General features: G+C 46.1%; 1 protein-coding gene across 5 annotated transcripts in view; it reads left to right on the top strand.

Moving 5' to 3' along the window:
- Positions 1–16,426, top strand: part of gdpd2 (glycerophosphodiester phosphodiesterase domain containing 2) — a 32,640-nt gene extending 16,214 nt beyond the window's left edge. For all 5 annotated transcript variants that reach the window (XM_015351601.2, XM_015351603.2, XM_015351602.2 and 2 more), the window contains 15 exons: positions 4,674–4,777; positions 5,930–6,033; positions 6,306–6,402; positions 7,102–7,161; positions 7,277–7,375; positions 7,623–7,716; positions 7,827–7,972; positions 9,773–9,855; positions 10,217–10,370; positions 10,761–10,970; positions 11,466–11,614; positions 12,043–12,190; positions 12,827–12,909; positions 13,452–13,474; positions 14,124–16,426. In XM_015351601.2, coding sequence (XP_015207087.2) covers positions 4,674–4,777; positions 5,930–6,033; positions 6,306–6,402; positions 7,102–7,161; positions 7,277–7,375; positions 7,623–7,716; positions 7,827–7,972; positions 9,773–9,855; positions 10,217–10,370; positions 10,761–10,970; positions 11,466–11,614; positions 12,043–12,190; positions 12,827–12,909; positions 13,452–13,474; positions 14,124–14,188 — 1,619 coding nt within the window. In that variant the 3' untranslated portion in view covers positions 14,189–16,426. The remainder of the gene's footprint in view (positions 1–4,673; positions 4,778–5,929; positions 6,034–6,305; positions 6,403–7,101; positions 7,162–7,276; positions 7,376–7,622; positions 7,717–7,826; positions 7,973–9,772; positions 9,856–10,216; positions 10,371–10,760; positions 10,971–11,465; positions 11,615–12,042; positions 12,191–12,826; positions 12,910–13,451; positions 13,475–14,123) is intronic.
- Positions 16,427–17,655: the final 1,229 nt, after the last annotated feature.

Below are 17,655 nucleotides of genomic sequence, written 5' to 3' on the forward strand. Positions count from 1 at the left end.
CATTAAATCAGAGTTGCTTCCACACTGTCGGACCCGGGATCTGTAGAGAGACTGTTCAATCCACAGGGAAAAAGACTGGACAGACCGGCCCCAGGGAACGGGCACCGGGCTCTCCCTGTGAGCACAGCCGCTGTTCTTGACAAATCCGTGGTGAAACGGAAATCTAATAAGTAAATTGATTCTTAAAATGTAGAGAGCTTTGCAAAAAATATATTGGTGCTTTTAGATAATATATTTCAAGGATGTAATTGCTGTGCTACAGTACGTGCAGAATTTTAGAAAACAGTGCGTCAACAAAGTACACTGTTTAGGTTACTTTAGAAGACAATGTACCAAAACAATATATGCTGTCTGGGTCGTTAGAATTAGCCGAAAGTAACTGATAAGCTTTGAATAACAAATCTAGTGCTTCTTCTCTCGCTCTATGATGTAATCTGTTTTGTCTTAGGGAAAGGGGACGTTTTAGAAGGGACAAAGCGCTGAGCTTTCTCTTACAGCGCAACGTCTTATAAAAACCCTGTACTGCTTGTAACAAATTGAGTCTCTGGTTGCACTTTGCGAAGTGGCAGCAGGGCTCCCAATATTGCAATATTGAAATAAAGACCTTACTCAGGTGAGAACTCTCTCCTGTGGCTTCCTTGATAGGTAAATTTCCTCGACAGTGGGCACGGTCTGTTTGCCCTTGGTGCTGCACTTTGCTGGCCGATGTCCTAGAGCAACAGTTTTTTTTTTTTGGGGGGGGGGGCACACCCCTTAACCCCTTCACCCCCAGAACAAGCCCGCGGCTCCTTCAAGGCAAAGATGCACCAGACTGGCCAGGAATCGTGTCAGGTCTCTCATTCCTTAGAGAGCACCTTCATCTCCTCTTTTCTGTCCACGCCTGGCTTGAAACGTTGGTGAAGAGCTGGGAAGAGGAACAGAGTAACTTTTAGGATGTGTTTAGTGGGGGTGTCGTGTCTTACATCAAGTTTGGACTTTTCGCAGTGGCTTGAAACTCCCCAGGGGCTGAGTGAATACAAATTCCATTTCATTGGCCTGTGCATTCCTGTGACTCATCTACCATGACTAGGAGAGCTGGTAGAAATGGTAGTTTACTAATCAGTCACATGGTTTTCCCACAGTTTGACACCCTTATTTAAAAATTACAGTAAGTATGACAAACATAATAATGACTAATGAATGAATCCTTCTAAAACTAGGATTCAGTTAATTGGTATGATCCAATGTGATTTCTTACTATTTGTGAGATCATTATTCACTTTTAATATCTAAATAAAAAAGGCATAAAGATTTTCTATATTTGTAATTATCCAGACAAATGCCTATTGCCAATGGAATTATTTTTGTTTCCTGAAAATGATTTTTGTGGCTCATGAAAGGACATGCCAGTTATTGAAAAGCTTCAACTGTTGTGTAGTGTTAGCTGTATTACTGGTCTGGATAACAAGATAAGTCTTTCTTTACACAGAAGATTAGGTTTCGGCACTGAATGGCTGCATTCCTCCAGACACAAAGCACATGAGGTCACCTGTGAACGACCTCTCCTTTCTTCTTGACAAAGGGCACCTGGTTATGTTTGTGACAGGCCCTGTGCTCAGCACACACGCAAGCTTGCATGGTGAGGCCACCAGGCTCTGTGTGACCATCTGTGGTTAGTTCCTTCCTCACTATGTGAAATCTAGGATACTAGGTGCAGAATGCAGGGCATCATTTGAATGTAAGAAGGTTCGCTAATTAGAGAAGGCCAAAGAGAGTTGGTGAAATGATGCAGGGCTCTCTGCTTAAAGAGTTCAATTGATACCATTATGGTGTCCTTGTTGTGTGTGATTATGCCAGTTCTTTCTAATAAACCTTGTGTGTGTTTTTACCTCTGCCGAACCCATTAGAAAAGGGATGCGGATGTCCTACTAAAGAGTTAAATTTTATTAAATGTAACGCCAAGTCTATTGTTATGCACAGTTCTTTTGTTTGCGTTTTTAAGACATTTCTGCATTGGGCAGAGTACTGTAGGTTTAGCTGGGAAAGTAGCCAATGCACTTGTGACATTCTTACCAAAAATTTGTTTCTGCAAGAATTCAATGCATTTTACACCTGAATGACTATGGTTACATTTACAGTTTATGAATTTCTCCCAAAGCTTCAGCTTGAACTCGCCATTGTTCTCCTAAAAGAGGACCACTTAGTTAAGAGCAAAACACACTTGGCCTGAAACAGCCCGGATTTAATTACACACCTCGCAGTCCCGCATTCAGGGGTTTCATAACTACAAGAGAATGGCATGTAGGCTTTCAAAGAAACAGTGGATGTGATGGCTCAAATCTGCACACCAGGTGCCCAGTGCCATCCGAAGTGTTTCTATTAGAGCTGTGCCAGGACTCTGCCTCAGCTTGCCTGCTATTCAGCAAGGTATTTTCTGAGGTCACATTTGTTTTTTCCCTCCTCTGAGCAGTATTCAGATCATGCAGAGAACACTGAAAAGGTGCCTTATCCTATTTTTTAGAAGAGCCTTTGTTCTCTGTGTGAGCAGCTTGTGATGGGGAGGCCAGAGCAGTTAGGAGAAACGCCTTGATACAGTGCCTTGCGAAAGTATTCGGCCCCCTTGAACTTTTCAACCTTTTGCCACATTTCAGGCTTCAAACATAAAGATATAATTTTTTTATTTTATGTGAAGAATCACCAACAAGTGGGACACAATTGTGAAGTGGAACGAAATCTATTGGATTTTTGAAACTTTTTTAACTAATAAAAAAATGAAAAGTGGGGCGTGCAAAATTATTCGGCCCCTTTACTTTCAGTGCAGCAAACTCACTCCAGAAGTTCAGCGAGGATCTCTGAATGATCCAATGTTGTCCTAAATGACTGATGGTGATAAGTAGAATCTACCTGTGTGTAATCAAGTCTCTGTATAAATGCACCTGCTCTGTGATAGTCTCAAGGTTCTGTTGAAAGCGCAGAGAGCATCATGAAGACCAAGGAACACACCAGGCAGGTCCGTAATACTGTTGTGGAGAAGTTTAAAGCTGGATTTGGATACAAAAAGATTTCCCAAGCTTCAAACATCCCAAGGAGCACTGTGCAAGCGATCATCTTGAAATGGAAGGAGTATCAGACCACTGCAAATCTACCAACACCTGGCCGTCCCTCTAAACTTTCAGCTCAGACAAGGAGAAGACTGATCAGAGATGCAGCCAAGAGGCCCATGATCACTCTGGATGAACTGCAGAGAACTACAGCTGAGGTGGGAGAGTCTGTCCATAGGACAACAATCAGTCTTACACTGCACAAATCTGGCCTTTATGGAAGAGTGGCAAGAAGAAAGCCATTTCTCAAAGATATCCATAAAAAGTCTCGTCTAAAGTTTGCCACAAGCCACCTGGGAGACACCCCAAACATGTGGAAGAAGGTGCTCTGGTCAGATGAAACCAAAATCGAACTTTTTGGCCACAATGCAAAACGATATGTTTGGCGTAAAAGCAACACAGCTCATCACCCTCAACACACCATCCCCACTGTCAAACATGGTGGTGGCAGCATCATGGTTTGGGCCTGCTTTTCTTCAGCAGGGACAGGGAAGATGGTTAAAATTGAGGGGAAGATGGATGCAGCCAAATACAGGACCATTCTGGATGAAAACCTGTTGGAGTCTGCAAAAGACCTGAAACTGGGACGGAGATTTATCTTCCAACAAGACAATGATCCCAAACATACAGCAAAATCTACAAAGGAATGGTTCACAAATAAACGTATCCAGGTGTTTGAATGGCCAAGTCAAAGTCCAGACCTGAATCCAATCGAGAATCTGTGGAAAGAGCTGAAAACTGCTGTTCACAAACGCTCTCCATCCAACCTCACTGAGCTCGAGCTGTTTTGCAAGGAAGAATGGGCAAGAATTTCAGTCTCTCGATGTGCAAAACTGATAGAGACATACCCCAAGCGACTTGCAGCTGTAATCGCAGCAAAAGGTGGCTCTACAAAGTATTAACGCAAGGGGGCCGAAAAATTTTGCACGCCCCACTTTTCATTTTTTTATTAGTTAAAAAAGTTTCAAAAATCCAATAGATTTCGTTCCACTTCACAATTGTGTCCCACTTGTTGGTGATTCTTCACATAAAATAAAAAATGTATATCTTTATGTTTGAAGCCTGAAATGTGGCAAAAGGTTGAAAAGTTCAAGGGGGCCGAATACTTTCGCAAGGCACTGTATATGCTGTGAAACGGACCTAGATCAGATCAAGAGCTTCAAGGCACCCCTTGACCTCAAATTGCTTATTCGTCTGGGTTAGCTGTTTGATTCTATTCCTGCTTTAGAGACTCCTGTGTGCATCTGTGCATTAGTACTGCACTGTTGTACCAGGCTGACATAACCTGACTCCAGTGTGATGCAAGCTTGAGAGTACCGCACCTACACATTTCGAAAATACAAAAAGGGATTAATGTCATTCACTGCAGGGAAAGACACCTAATTAATGTGTAGCAGCCCATCCTGGTGGTGAGTGCTCAGGTGCAGGAGAGTGCTGTAATGGGGCACTCCCACATGCACCGGGCTGTAAAGACAGGTACAGTAAACCCACCCAGCCTCACAGAGGACGGCCTGCACAGGGTGCACTGCTGAGACGCTGCATCGGCTCCCGTCGTCTACTGAATGTGCTGTCTTCTGTCTCCCTCACCTCCAGGTGGCGCTGAAAGTGGGAGCATGCCTCAGGACAGCTTTTGCCGAAAATGCCTTCGAGGGGTCTACAGCTGCCGCTGGAGAAGTGGAAGTCAGAATAAACACAGGGTCAGTAACACGGCAGGGGTTCTGGAGAACCGGATAAGAATCAGCCCCTTGCAGCTGTGAAGCCTGTCCACTGCGCTCTACCCTGAAGCCTTCTTTCCAATTATAATAATTCATTTTAAGAGAAAACTTAAAATACCAATTAAATGACACAGAGCATTTGTCGTGACTAATATATTACCATTTGACAGACTTTTTTTCCTGAAATTGAGTAATGAATTGATGTTCATTGCAAGTTTTTTTTTTTCTTTTAATAAGTACAGCATTCCAGAGTTCAGCTCTGTGCGTTTTTGGCAGTCAGTTGTGACAGAACAATTAGAAGGCTGAGAATCTGGAAAAGGGTACTCCTAAGAGACAAGTAGTAGCAGGGAGCTGGGTGCTCTGACATGACTGATCTGCTCTTTCTGCCTCTCTCTTGCTGGAGGGGATGGGGGGGGGCAGCTATCTGCTGCTCCATCTGACACTTTTGAGACCCACAAAATAAGAGGGCGAAACCAGACTTGAAGCAGGAGCTGGCAGGACTCCAGCAGCACCTCTCCACCTTTGCCTGAGCCGGCGCACAGCTGCATGGAATCTCTCCTTCAGGGGAGAAGAGGAATGTTTTTTTGGGGTGGAGATGTTAATCTTCTAGCCTGGTGTCTGTTTCCTCCTCCCAAGAGGTGCTCCGAGGCTGAGGGTGGCTGGAGGTCTAGGGCTTATTTCTGTGATGATGAGGAATTCGCCACAGACAGGTTTTTCTGCTGCTCTGTTCACCCTGGGACAGCTGGGCTTTCTGTGGGGCTGCTGAGCTGCTCAGAGACCAGGCCATCTTTTTTATCCCCACAGCACAAGCCTAGAACTTGACGTCCCAAATAAACAAAATAAAAAGCAGTCTTTGCTCCCTTGTTAAAATCATTTTTACCTGAAAGAGGAAACTTTTTAAGTTTCTTTTCCGAAAACAATGCGAAATTCTAAATAAGCACCTTTGCATTAAATTGTCGGCGGGGGGGTGGAGACGTGATCGTCAGACTCCTGGAAGATTTGAATTGCACTCTGCAGCATCTGTTGCTATCTCACCAGGGTTTAGAGTGAGCGTGGTAGCACATGACTGACCGTGGTCTGTGCCTTATCTGCCCCTTGTCCTCCTGGCCTCTGACGCCCGTGATGTCTTTACAGTGTTCCTGCTGCTGGTTCTTCTTCCTGGCCCTTGCATGCCTGCTCAAAGCCGGCTGGATCTATGTGTGCTGGGCAGCTATCAATGACCGGGACGATGTCAACTGGTGAGTGTGCTGTCTGCTCCCACTGTGCAGCCTGTCGCAGCGTCACAGGTCCGAGCTGTCAGTAACCAGACTCCACCTCTTCCTGGTCGCTGATCCAGAACATCTTTCCAAAATAATTGATTCAGTTTTGGGTCGGTGTGTTCAGTTTGTGGCAATGATCTGGTTCACAGTTCAATCTGGAGAGGAGGTCACTGATCAGCGGTCTGCCAGAACCTTTGTTGCGAGGTTGGGAGTTTGTGTCCTCTGTATCTGATGTGTTTGATCTCCTGCAGGAAGGCGTTCAGTCTGCTGAGGTTCAGGTGGGTGAACTGGTTCATCGTGGTGGTGATCATGTCCTCGGTGCTGGTCAGCTACAGCTGCCTCCTGCTGGTAAGACACACCTTGAGCCGGTGACAGGAGGCATTGTGACACCAGGACACACACATCTGGACACAAGCTTACAGCTGTTTTTCCATAAGTGAAAGACTTTGTAAAGAAATCATCCAGAAACACGTAATTCAAGAGTTTGCATGCAAGCAAAGGAGCCCATGGCAGGTTACACCCAGGACTTAACGTAGGTTCATGTCAGGGCACACACACTCACACCTGGGCACTTTCTCCAGAAGCTAATTAATCTACCAGTATGTCTTTGGATTGCGGGAGGAAACCAGAGCGCCTGGAGAAAACTGATACAGACAAAGGGAAAACATACAAACCCCACACAGCGCTCCTCGCTCTTGAGCACAGGCAGATAGCACCCTAGGTCCAGAACCCATGGCCCCAGCGCTGCAAGGCATCAAGGCTAACCACTGCGCCACAGTGCCACCCTGTTCCTTGGCCTGCAAAAAATCACCACCTGTGTGGGTGTGTTGCCACCTAGTGGAAGCTGACTGGAATGGAAAAGTAGTCTCTTAAGACTCCTCAAACCTTTCTATTGTTCCACGTGTCATTAAAGTGAAGTGGTTGTTCATTATTTTCGGATTTGATGTTGCAGTATGAACACTAAGACACAGAAATCTCTTCTGTGTGGTCGTAAGGATCTGTTGCCGTGATGCCCCAGTTTAAACGTCTTCATGATTGAATCTGCAGGTGTTTGCACTGTTCCAAGTGGCACTGAGGGAACCTCTGAATTTGCATTGCACTCACAAGGTATTTATGTAACTTAAGGTTGTGATCGGGGAACTAAATATCACAAAAGATGCTTTTTTAAGATCAATCGCGGGACATTGTCAGGCCGGCCTGATCGCTCTGTTCTGCCCTGCAGGTGCTGCTGCTTCTGGCTGTGCTGATCATTGCTGCAGGGGTTGCTGGGATATGCCTTGAATGGAAAGAAGAATGGCTCACAGTCTTCATGTCGCTGCAGGTAAGGGGAAGAGCAGTCACAGAGGCACGTCAGAAAGAACAGAGTTACTGAAGCTGCTGACACTGAGAAGAAAGTGAAGGGTGGAGGTGGAAACTGCTCATGATGCCTTGGAAGGCAAGAGTCTGCGTGGGACTCGTTCCACTGATGTCGCCCAAGAGGCGGGAGTGCCTTTGCATCAGTTCTGCTGTAGTAGTTACAGTAGGAGTGATGCAGGCAGTGGTTGTCAGCATCTCTGTGCTCTCTCCAGATGACGGGACCCTTCCTCCAGATAGGTGGGGTGGTTTCAGTGTCCCTCCTGGGCTGGTTTGTCTTCCAGAGATTCTTCATGGCCAGGAGAGCAGGTGAGCATCACAAGAATCCTCAGTATTCATATAGACTCAGTCTCTCGGTGCAGTGCTGCCACCTACTGTCAGGCAGTGGTCAGTGCTGAGGTGTGTTCCTGTACCTTCAGTCTCCAGGGTTGTCATCCTCCTGGCCTACCTGGTGGTGGGGGCAGCGGTGTTCCTCTCTCCTCTCTTGATCTCTTCACCTTGCTTCCTGGAAAAACATAATCTCCCCCCAAAACCAGCTCTGATCGGACACCGGGGAGCACCCACGGTGAGTGAGAGAACCTCTTGATTCTTTTAAACCCGCACGCACAGTACACAGTGAGTCTACTGCACGGCCATCTTTACTTGGGCTTACTATCTGACCACTGAAGGGCAGCTCCACTCCGCTCCTTGCCTTTGAAAGTCCTCGCCCCAGAAAATCGTTAATTATCAAAGTGATCTTCAGCACTGGGATTAATAAAGCAAGGAGCGTTCCTGTAATTCATTGGAAGGTGCAGAGTTCTGTCATGGCTGGGAGTGGAAGTGCTCAGGGTGTCCGCCCCTGAATGAAGGATCAATTGAAGTTTGATAAAAGCTGTGGCAGTCTCTAGCAGTAGGAAAGCGTGCCACTGCTTCCAAGAACTTTTGCTGAACTGCAAGAGAGCCATTCAGGCCCCGTGAGGTTCTTCTTCATTAAAAGAAATATAAAAAATGTGATGGTGTTTCTAAAGCAATGACAAGTACCATAACCAATATCTTTGCTCAAGTTCCCTGCCACATCTGTGACATGGGAGAGTATACTGGCTGACTGCTCCCTTCATGGATAAACACGGGTGTCCAATCTTGGTCCTGGAGAGTCAGTGTGTCTGCGGGTTTTCTAAGTCTGTTTAAACAGCAGCACCTGAGGAGTTTTGGGAGAAGCTGATAAATCCAATCAGTCCCATAATGAGCAGTTTTACATTGTTAAAAGCCGAGTTGCAATTAAAACCTAGGGACACACCACTCCTCCAGGAGCAGGATTGGACACTCCTGGCATAAGACCTCTACAGTTTCTTGCGCATGATGAAGCCGGAAAACCGATCTCTGGGATCAGTCTAGAGAGGACCAACTGCAAGACAGTTGATGTTGCAGAACAACTTGTAAATAGGTGTATAAGCCACACGTCAAGGGTATTTGCAGCACTAATTAATTTAAAAAATAAAAATAATTTTCTGGGTAAAATTGTCTAAACAGGCATCTGACTTTTTACCAGCTTGCGTTCGTCAAAGACATTTCTTATTATTTACGTCTCATTAATTTGTACTGATTTTGACTGTTTTTTATATCAGGCCTGAACAGCCCCAGACCTTTTCAGGAACTTCTGAGTAAATCTTACTTTCATGGTTACCGGCATTTAAAACCAGCAGTGTTTACATTCTTTTTAAATGCCTTATTTCTATTTCCAATTAGTTCCTTTCTATTTTTTTTATCAGCACTGTACATGACTGTGTCTTACAAATTCCATGACAGCTTTTGCAAAGAGAGATTAAAACTTTTCTCTTTTTGCTTTGCGCCAGCATGGTGCACATTCTGTGCACCTTTTCACCTAGAACATTCAGGGCCGGATTGTGGTGTCCGTAGGCCTCGGGCACTTTCACTACCAAATGTGCAGAAAGAGGGGGAAACGCCAATTGAATGACGTCGATTGACATGATGCACTTCTAATGCTAAACCACGTGATTGATGGAGCAAGCCGGGCAACCATCACTTCCACACGTCTAGTTTCTAGAACAGCCGCTGGAGAGCGTATGATCATGGCTTTGGAGCACCAAGAGTCCATCGCAAGCATGTTGTTTCAGCTCGTTTTTCGTCAGTCACTAGTTTTTCCCTCCTTTTTAGGCCCTAAAAATGTCATAGGTCCTAGGCACTGTGCCTACAGTGCCTAATGGGAGATCAGGCACTGATAACATTTATTCAGGAGTGTCAGGAGCGGTCAAGAGGGAATCTGATTGCTGTGTGGACGTTAGCACAGGTGGGAGGCCCAGGTGCTGCTGTGTGTGTGTCCTCTCTCTGTCTCTCTGAACCGTGCTCCTGTGTGCTGTCCCCCCAGATGTCCCCGGAGAACACCATGCTGTCCTTCAGGAGGAGTCTGGAGTGTGACGTCAAAGCCTTCGAGACAGACGTGATCATCAGGTGAGGCAGAGGAAGGTGTAAGCCAGACTGCACAAGAATTCAAGAGCAACAGCCCGGACTGCCTGAAACGTTTAGTTTAGAATAGTTAAACACAGGAGGAGCTCATTGGCCCAACTAACCCATTTGGTGATAGATAATCCAAGGATCTGTTCACTTAGCTTCTGATCCCAATTTGAGCATTTACCCCTTTAACAGAGGGTATCAGTGAGATAATGTACTTGTTTTTTTCCTAACATAAAGAAAGGTTTCGATTTGAGATGAAAAGTTTTTGAACCTCATGTCAGGAATCAGAGAATGCATTTCCCATAGCTCTCTCTGCTTCTCTGACCGTGTGACTCCATCCCTCTTTTTTAATTCACAGTCAGAATGGAATTCCTTTCCTGATGCACGATGACAAATCCCTCCGGAGGACTACAGATGTCTCAGAGAAATTCCCTGGGCGGGTTGAAAACGCAAGCCACACCTTCACGTGGGACGAGCTCAAGACACTCAATGCTGGAGACTGGTTCCTCAAGGTGAGTGCACAAGCCCTTTGATGGAGGCACTGAGGACAGCGTTCCTGTCTGGCTGCATTAATGAAAATTCCCTTTTGCAGAAAATGTACATTTCATTCTAACGCAAGTGTTTTACAGCCCTTGTGTATTAAAAATCTGTGTCCTGCTGTCCTATTACAAGATTGCAGGACAGATTGATGCTGTGTGCCATTTGCTCACACCTAAGTCAAATCTGCCCTCCCCAGCTGGCTGTGTGGAACCTGTCCTGTTACCTAGTTAACATCACTCAGGTAGTGTGGAGGAGGTGGATATAGATTTGTACCATAAACAATAACCTGGGTTCTAGAAACAGGAGGCAAGTCATACAACACGCATCCACGTGAGTCTTCTCAGACAGGTGTTGTGTTTCAGAGTGACCCCTTCCACACGGTCTCGTCGCTCTCAGAGGAGGACAAGGTGGCCATCCGAAACCAGACCATACCAGCGCTCACGGAGCTGCTGGACCTGGCCAAGCAACACAAGACGTCCATCATCTTTGACCTCAAAGGTGACTCCGATGAGCTCAATGTCACACTCCGCACTGTGCAGGCCATCTTGGATTCCAACATCCCGCAGGAACAGGTGAGCAGTCCTGATCTGTCTCTCACAACTGGTAATAAAAATGTATCTGCTTAATAAATGTCAGGGATGAGTGTGCAGAGGTCATTTTTAAACCATCCAGCAGTGAAAATATGGTTTATTTTGTTTACTGCTTTTTTCCCCTAAGCACAGTATACGAATGAACAGGTAAAGGTTTATTTCATACTGAAAGGAAAAGTAAAGAAACACAAGGTTTTGGCTGTGGAGACACCCTCTTCAGGCGTCTTGAACAGCATATGAATGAATGGTTATATGCAAAGGACATGTGAATACTTACATTTAAGAGACCGTTCAGGTCCAGCTGAGAGTTTCTTGATAATCCTAATAGTTCTTTTATTTCTGTTTAAGTAAAGACTCCAGCAAATCAGCTGAAATGCACTGTGAATACATATCAGTGAAAAGGTACCATCCAGATGTGCACCATGCAGAGCAGATGGAGGAGCTCTTACAGGGGGCGGTGATGGTCTCTCCTTACAGGTGCTGTGGTTGCCATCTCGGTACAGAAAACTTGTGAAGATGAAGGCCCCAGATTTTAAGCATGTCTATGCTAATAAATCCTTGATGGAGGATGACGGAGGAGACCAGCTGAACCTCAAATACAGCAGCCTGACCCCCGCGGAGATCAGGTGGGCTTGAGCACTGGGGGCCGGTGCCTGGTGCTCCCTGATTGTGTTCTTGTATGGCTGTTTGTCGTGTTTGTCCGCAGCAGATCTGCATTGTTCGTTCCCGTGTTGACTTTGCTGCCGCTTTGTGCTTGTGTGGCGGAGCTGGTCTGGACACGGTGACGTTATCACCCTCCCTCCGCGTAGCAGGGGCCTCAGCCGCCTGGGCTGGGGGGGGTCTCCTTAAGCTCACTCGGCTGGCTCCCTGCTGTGTTACGCCGGAGACCCGGGTTCGTGCCCCAGGCGTGGCGGGACGAACCGGTGGGGTGGAGCGGCAAGGGCACGAGGCCGCGCGGAACCGCAACGGTCACACTTGCGGAGAGCCGCCATGGCTCCAGGGTTTCCCCAGAGCGAGCCGGCGCGTGACTGGCGTCTGTGTTGGTTGCCGGCAGGGATCTGAGGCGGGGAAACGTGTCGGTCAACCTGTACGTGGTGAACGAGTCCTGGCTCTTCTCTCTGCTCTGGTGCTCGGGGGTGACCTCCGTCACCACTAACACCTGCCGCCACTTCAAGAACATGACGCAGCCCGCCTGGATCCTCGTGAGTACTCCCACACGCCCCCTTCCACGCCGCTCACTAACGTCCGTGAACAGTGCTCGTGCAGCATCGTGGACTTCTTCTTTCAACAGAGAGGAGATACTCAGTGCATACCCCACCCTGGTGCATGAGATGACATCAAGCATTAAAACCCCAGTTCCACTTTAAATCTGAATGCATGATAGGACAGATGTACTTTTTTAAAAATGATCTGGGCTGGTTTGAAGGAATTTTCTTTTGTTAGCATTTCCGTGAGCTTGACCACGGTTTTGAGGTTTCCATGTTTTTAAGATCACTTTATTGGCATTTCTTGCATTAAGAATTTGTCTTTTCAAATGACCCCCAGCTTGCTCTCCATGAGACACACAGACAGGGAGAGAAGCTGGGGGTCAGAGCGCAGGGTCAGCCATTTATACGGCGCCCCTGGAGCAGTTGGGGTGAAGGGTTTTACCCAATGGATAGGATTCCCCTGCCGGTCACAGGATTCGAACCGGCAACCTTCCAGCCACAGGCACAGACTCTCACAACCCTTTGGGTCAAATACAAAAGCTGGAGGAAACTCGGTTTACTGGCAAAGAATTTGTAGCTGTGGTTTCCACAGTAGACTGATGGCCAGCCTCTGTGTGCTCGTGTTTTCAGGCTCCCGATACCTACACTATGCTCTGGATCACCGTGGACTCTGTCTTCCTGCTTGTCATCCTGGGCCTGTTCCTGCTACAGAGGTGAGTCCCAGAGAGGCTTGGCTTTTTAAAACCTGCGGCCCTGTGCTTCGGTCTGATGGGCTGACACCCGTCAATTAAGATAACCATCGATCTCTAATGAGACACTCACTGAGCCCAGGCTGAGCTCTGTGTTCCTGGCGCTGGGAATCTGAGCTAGGGTTACTAGCTCTCCCAGGCTGGACTGGGTTGGGATTAGCCGGTCAGGACACTCCAGTTTCCAGTGATCAGCAACACCACTGAATTCCTGAAGGCCTGTGGCTTGCGATATTGCATACTGCATTATGATAGGGGAGACATTGTATTAATGTTTACTATAAACATTTTACAAAATGTTTATGTAGGTGTTATCAATGATCATAAGGCATTGCAAAATTGACATGCATCCCAATGTTACTGTAGTGGTGCCTCACTGAGAGAGGTCTGCTGAGAGAGGTCTGCTATTATTATTAAACGCTTTGTGACCTTTTGCTGTCTGTGGGTCCAGTATTGGTTTACAAGTGCAACCTGACCGATCCTGTTTTCTGTCTCTGTTTTTAAACCAGGCGGCGTTTCACTCGTGGGACTGGTGAGTACGCTTCATTACCATTTCACATACAGAAGGAGTGTAGGACAGCAGACCAGAGACACAGAAACTCTGTGCTGCACTGCCTGGGTCAAGAGCTTGAAGGAGGGGATTTCTCTTGTGTCATCTGTGACTCTGAGCATATCTGACAATGAGGAGACTGTAAGCTCAGTGCTTTCTCTTCACTGGTAACAATAACACCAGGTTCAACATAAACTGTATGCTTGTTCACAGGTTTCCTGTAAACTGTGTTTGGGCAGACATACCTGATTATTCTGTTTAAGATTTTTACACGAACAACAAAACAAAAAAAGGTTTATCTTACTTACTGAAAAAATCATGTCAGTTTAATCCTTTTATGTTGGAGTTTTTTAAGAGGACAAAGGTCCTGCTGGAACACTACTGCAGTAAATGAGATATTTGCATGGATCTGGACATGGGAAGGGTAAACAAGAGAATCCCCTGCAGTGTCTGTTGAAGCCACTTGAAGACTTTGCTTGTTTGTAAGGAATAATGCTGGGAAAAGAAACCCTGGTGGCAATGCAATGGAACAATGTGTCACAAGTCAGAGCTTTAGCCTGCATGCAAGTGGAGTGCACTGAGTTGCAGCAAGGAGGAGACACTGAAATGCTCTGTATCCGTTTCTCCACAGAGAGCGAGGAGCACAGAAACGGGTACTCAGTATGGAATGAGCAAGAACTGGACACCTTCTTGTGAAAGCCGGGCCGACGACAGTCTGGTTCTGGGTTCTACCTCTGGGACTATCTAGGATTCTCTCTTAAGCATCATGCACTTTCTGGGGAAGGAAGGCACAGCTCTCTCATTTGGGGAAGGTGACATTTTCTATGGTGCCTTCCAAAGTGTCCGGGCTGCTGGGGGCTGCCTCTCTACTGAAGTCTGTTTTTTGGGGTACACGGGTCTGGGGTAACTGTGACTCTCTTCTCTAATGGATAGAAGGTTTCATTGCAAATGCACTGGTGTGGGTTGATTGTCTGTCCTTCAAGCACTGAAACCATGGAGCAGAATGATGTGGGGGATGTGCATTTTGGGTGATTAGAAAGCCTGCTCAGGCTTTGCACTGTCATTATTTCAAACAGAAACACATGAGAAAGGACTAACATTTCAGGTTTATTCTGGAAACAGATTCCATTTGCATCTGAACAGGAATCAATGTGAAATTTCCTCAGAAATATACATATATACAGAGAGCTGTATATGAACCACATTTACCTTGTCAGAAGAACTGTGTCTAGCACAGACATTTCAAGTGGACATTTGTCAAATTCTTTATTTCACTTAAGTCCTCCTGTCAGGATAATGGTCAGACATTTAAGGATACTGAAGTAGTCAGTCAGTCGAGTGTATTTCAGCAGATAAATTGTTTTATGACGTTTGTACAGAAATGGACTTCTTAAAGTGGTTTTCTACAAAATATATTTTTCCAATTAATGTATCAGTAATTTCATTTTTAATTAATGATGTAGCAAATTCAGTTTTTCAGAGAACGGATTTAAAATGCATCCATTGCTAGGAAATTAGTCCACGACTTGTTTACTGCTGAAGCACCACTTAAACAGAATTGCACTTTCCACAGTGATCTTCTCAGGGACAGCGTGGCGTGATGCACACAATAGTAAATGAGGGAGACACAATACGTGTCAAGTGTTGTGAAGTCTTCAAAGCTTGTCATGAGCCCCATTTAACATACGACCTTCTTAATGACACTTTCTGTGGGTGTGACATAAGGCATTTTGGCCCCTGATGCAACCAAAAACTGTATCCACAAAAATGGACAAATGTTTACTGGTTGCCTATTTGCCTAAAGCGATTTGTTCCATGTTTGTAACTGTGTTAGTTTAGTATTCAGAGGTTTGTTCATGTTAATTTCAGTGTGGTCGCTCTTTTGATGTTTCTCGGTAGACAGTATGTATTTGAGCTTTGAGGGTATATAATTATTTTTTGGAGGAACATTTGATATATCAATGACATTTTACAGTATATTTTTTAAAAGACACTATTTTTTTTACATATTTAGTGCCTTCCTTAACTACCAGCACTCTACCTGTGTACAGATATTATTGTGAAGTCTGTATTATGTTTTGCTTATATACTGTGAAACACTGGGCTGTTCTGGGGCTTTTTCCTCCTTCCTGCTGTCCCTGCGTTCACTGCGAGCCACTCACTGTCCCCGTGCACAAGTCAGATGCTAGCGTCTTCATGCTCCGAAGTGCCTCTTTGTGTGCTGTCTCCCCCTCAGATTACCTGTCCAACTAGGACCCCCTGTGGCTGCATGAAAAGCCCTCAGTGTTCAGTCCTCCACAGCCAGAGTGTCTTCCCTGGCAGCAGTGCTGGTCAGCCTGGTCCAGGTGTGCCCCTCGGAATGCAGCAGGTTTCCTGCAACCTTAAAATCCGACACCTGGAAGATGGGCTAACTCCTGCCCAGCGAGAGCAGGCGGGCCCTGGTCTTGCCCATCGCATGCTGTGCATGTGTTCTGAGCAGAGCCTCCCTCTGCCCCCGCCAGAGATGTGGCAATGTGTACCCAGAGCTGGCTCGGGAATTTCCGATTGCAGATGGGTGACTGAATAGTCCTGGTTTTCCGTAAACGGTTCAATATCCGTCTTCTGTATTGTGATTTTTCTCTCCTTCGTGGCAATGCACTGTTTCACCGAAGCTGCAGAAAGGGGGAGAGGAATCACACAACGACCTTGAGGCGGTAAACAAACATTTCGGCTCACCGGAGGCTGACCGCAGCCCCACTGCAAAGCCTGTCAGCGTCTCATGCATCCTTGAAGGGTCCCTTGAAATGAGCTGGGTTCCCATTAAATGCTTGGAAACTATTTCAGACATTAACTGTTTGTTCTAGGCATTCTCTGTGTGCAAAGTGTTCCCTGGGTCTGTGAAAAGGAAGTGATTTTGAAATGTTTTTTTTCTCTCAAATAAACGTTAGAAATTGAGTGTATAAAATGTTTACGGTGTTCTTTTGTCTTATAAGATCTGCCCACTCCCCAGCACCCAGAGCAGGAGATGCCTCCTCATCTTCTGAGACTTCTGCTCATTTGGATTCTAGTGTCTTGTTGTTCTAAGTCTACGATTTTCTCCTTCTTAAAGGATCCACAGGCGTACAGTAGCTTCTCACAACTTCACAGCCATGACTAGGGACTTGGTTCCAATTCCCACAATCCTCTGTGCCGAGAAACGTCTCCTGTTTTCTGTCGTGAACATAGCTGGGTTTATTTCCCACTCGTGTCAGGCCCCCGGGGCTGGCCTTCTCGAACCGCGGTGTTGCGAGAGCAGCACTGGGGAGCAATGACGTCGGCAGCACATACGCGTGGGACACCAGGGTGCTCTGTGGGGGTGTTCTGACATTGTTTCGTGGAAGCGCGTTTCTAGGTGGCTCGTCTGCATTTTTTTCCACGTGTCACTGTCACACCGAGCGGTTTGCACGATATAGGTGCTCCACAGGGACCAACGGATTTGATAAACAGGCTGTAAGCGCTTGTTCCGCTTCCTCTAGTTTTTAAAAAAAGACAGCATTGATGTACTGCGGCTCGTCGCCACTAGATAGCAGCCACCGCATATTCCGTTTCTGTGCATCTGAAACTCGTTTTAGAAAGACTTTCAATTTATAACTTTGCTACAACGGCACAATACGTTCTGTGTACAAAACTGATTGTATTTCTGAGACAATCTTTCTTTGCGGGTACAACCTGAACGGTGTGAACTATATCGGAAAATGCAGATTAAAGCTGAAGGAAAAAGCTCGGTGTGAGTGAATCGTCGAGTCCTCTTTTACTCTCACACAAAGATATAATCAGAACAGTACATTTCTACAACTATTTTAAGCGAACGAGTTCTGTTTGCATCTGCTTTTTTGAACAGTTTTACTCTCCGGATTGAACATCAAGGTATAGTAAATGCTGCGCTCTCCTCGTAAACATAACAGGTCTACAAACCTACCGCTACTCCTCCCTTGAAAATAGAAATTCTTTTTGTTCCCAGATCAAAAAAGAAACGTCTAATTTTACGTTCGTAGCTCTTCAACTAGCATATCCCGCAGAGGGTAAATGCGAGACACTTTGCATTTTTTTTTTTTGCTTTCTGCCTTTCTCATTATGACCGCAACAGGTGTCAATGAAGCGTGGCGGTGAGTGTCTGGTCGAGTGCGTTTCCAAAACTTTACGCA

Source organism: Lepisosteus oculatus, chromosome 8 (assembly GCF_040954835.1).
Source record: "Lepisosteus oculatus isolate fLepOcu1 chromosome 8, fLepOcu1.hap2, whole genome shotgun sequence".
In the NCBI taxonomy this organism is placed as follows: domain Eukaryota; kingdom Metazoa; phylum Chordata; class Actinopteri; order Semionotiformes; family Lepisosteidae; genus Lepisosteus; species Lepisosteus oculatus.